At 38.2% G+C, this 1,284-nt stretch overlaps 1 protein-coding gene across 1 annotated transcript; it reads right to left on the reverse strand.

Annotated features, from left to right (window-relative positions):
* Positions 1-233: 233 nt before the first annotated feature.
* On the reverse strand, positions 234-749 carry LOC133286994 (RING-H2 finger protein ATL74-like). Its single transcript, XM_061484534.1, has one exon. It carries the CDS (start codon positions 747-749, stop codon positions 234-236), a length of 516 nt encoding a protein of 171 aa, XP_061340518.1.
* Positions 750-1,284: the final 535 nt, after the last annotated feature.

The following is a 1,284-nucleotide window of genomic DNA, read 5'->3' on the forward strand; positions in this document are numbered from 1 at the left end:
TTTAGATTTCCTAAGTTAGTCATTAGTATTTCTAGTTATTTGCTATTGCTTTTAAATAGTACCATGTAAATCATTTGAATGTAAGGCTTGAATGTTAAAAGATATACAAAGAGGTATATTCAGAGAACTCCTTGTGTGAGTGAAGTGTTTGAGAGAAACACCATTAGGACCTGCGATTCACACATATGAGGTAGCTATGCTACCTAGCTAGTAGCTTATAATAGTTAATCAAACTATGATATGACAATATCTAAAGAGTGTAATGAATCATTGGACTTGAGGTGGTTCCTGCAAGTGGGGCAAGAAGAATGAGAAAGCAACCACTTATCAATGCAAGCAACATGGAAACGGTGATTGCAACTTGGGAGGAACCTTAACTTGTCACCATCAGAGAAATCTACTAAGCAAATGACACAAATAGAAGCTGAAGATGGAGTAGAACCAGAATGGTTGTAAGTTGAGGTTGGCAAAGCTACCATTTCTTTCTTCTTGAGGCCAGAATTGAGCCTGCGAGAAACAATCCATTGCTGAGGCTGTGTAAGGACACGGTTAGCACATTGGAACACACATTGTAACCTTGTGTTGAGGCCAAGAGCACAAACAAAAGCACAAACAATGGCTGCTATAAGAACCATTAAATTGAAACCAGCTGCAGCAGGTTCTGAAGGATTAATGCATGGTTTGCTTATGGTGGGGCTAATAGTGGGTGCTCCTGTGGGAGTGTGAGTTTGAAAGTGAATTTCAGCCATGGAGTATGAGAAGTTATAAGGAAATTTTGGTACATAAAGTGGAACACATAGAAACGTACAAGCACAAAGGAACGTATATTGCAGGTAATTACACAAAATATGAAAGTGATGAAATTGGTGGGGTAAGGGCATAAGATATTGCTTACTTGATAATCCACTTTCTTCCTTTTTTTTTTTTTTTTTTTTGTTTATGCGCTTCAAAGGAGTGTAAAAAGCAATAAGTGATTATTTTCCTACTTTGCTCTCTCCTCTTCTATGATACATGAATTTTGAGCTTGCCGATATGTACTTGGACTCATTTAGCATACTCATACCAATCCTAATAATTTTCTCAATCTCTAGGAGAGTTTGCAATAATATAATTGATCAGAACCATTTCACGTAGGATATTGGGCTAGTCCATGAAGGGCCCAACAGGCCTAACGCCTAAGGTTTCATGGTTAAGGAAATGCAGTCATCGCATATAAATTGGCAATCCGCCAATCCCGCAAGTACTCTTACACATAGCATCAGCTCAATTTATTATCGCTGCACG

Source organism: Gastrolobium bilobum, unplaced genomic scaffold, assembly GCF_033153095.1.
Source record: "Gastrolobium bilobum isolate Gb01-03AN ecotype WA unplaced genomic scaffold, APGP_CSIRO_Gbil_v1 utg174275, whole genome shotgun sequence".
Taxonomy (NCBI): Eukaryota; Viridiplantae; Streptophyta; class Magnoliopsida; order Fabales; family Fabaceae; genus Gastrolobium; species Gastrolobium bilobum.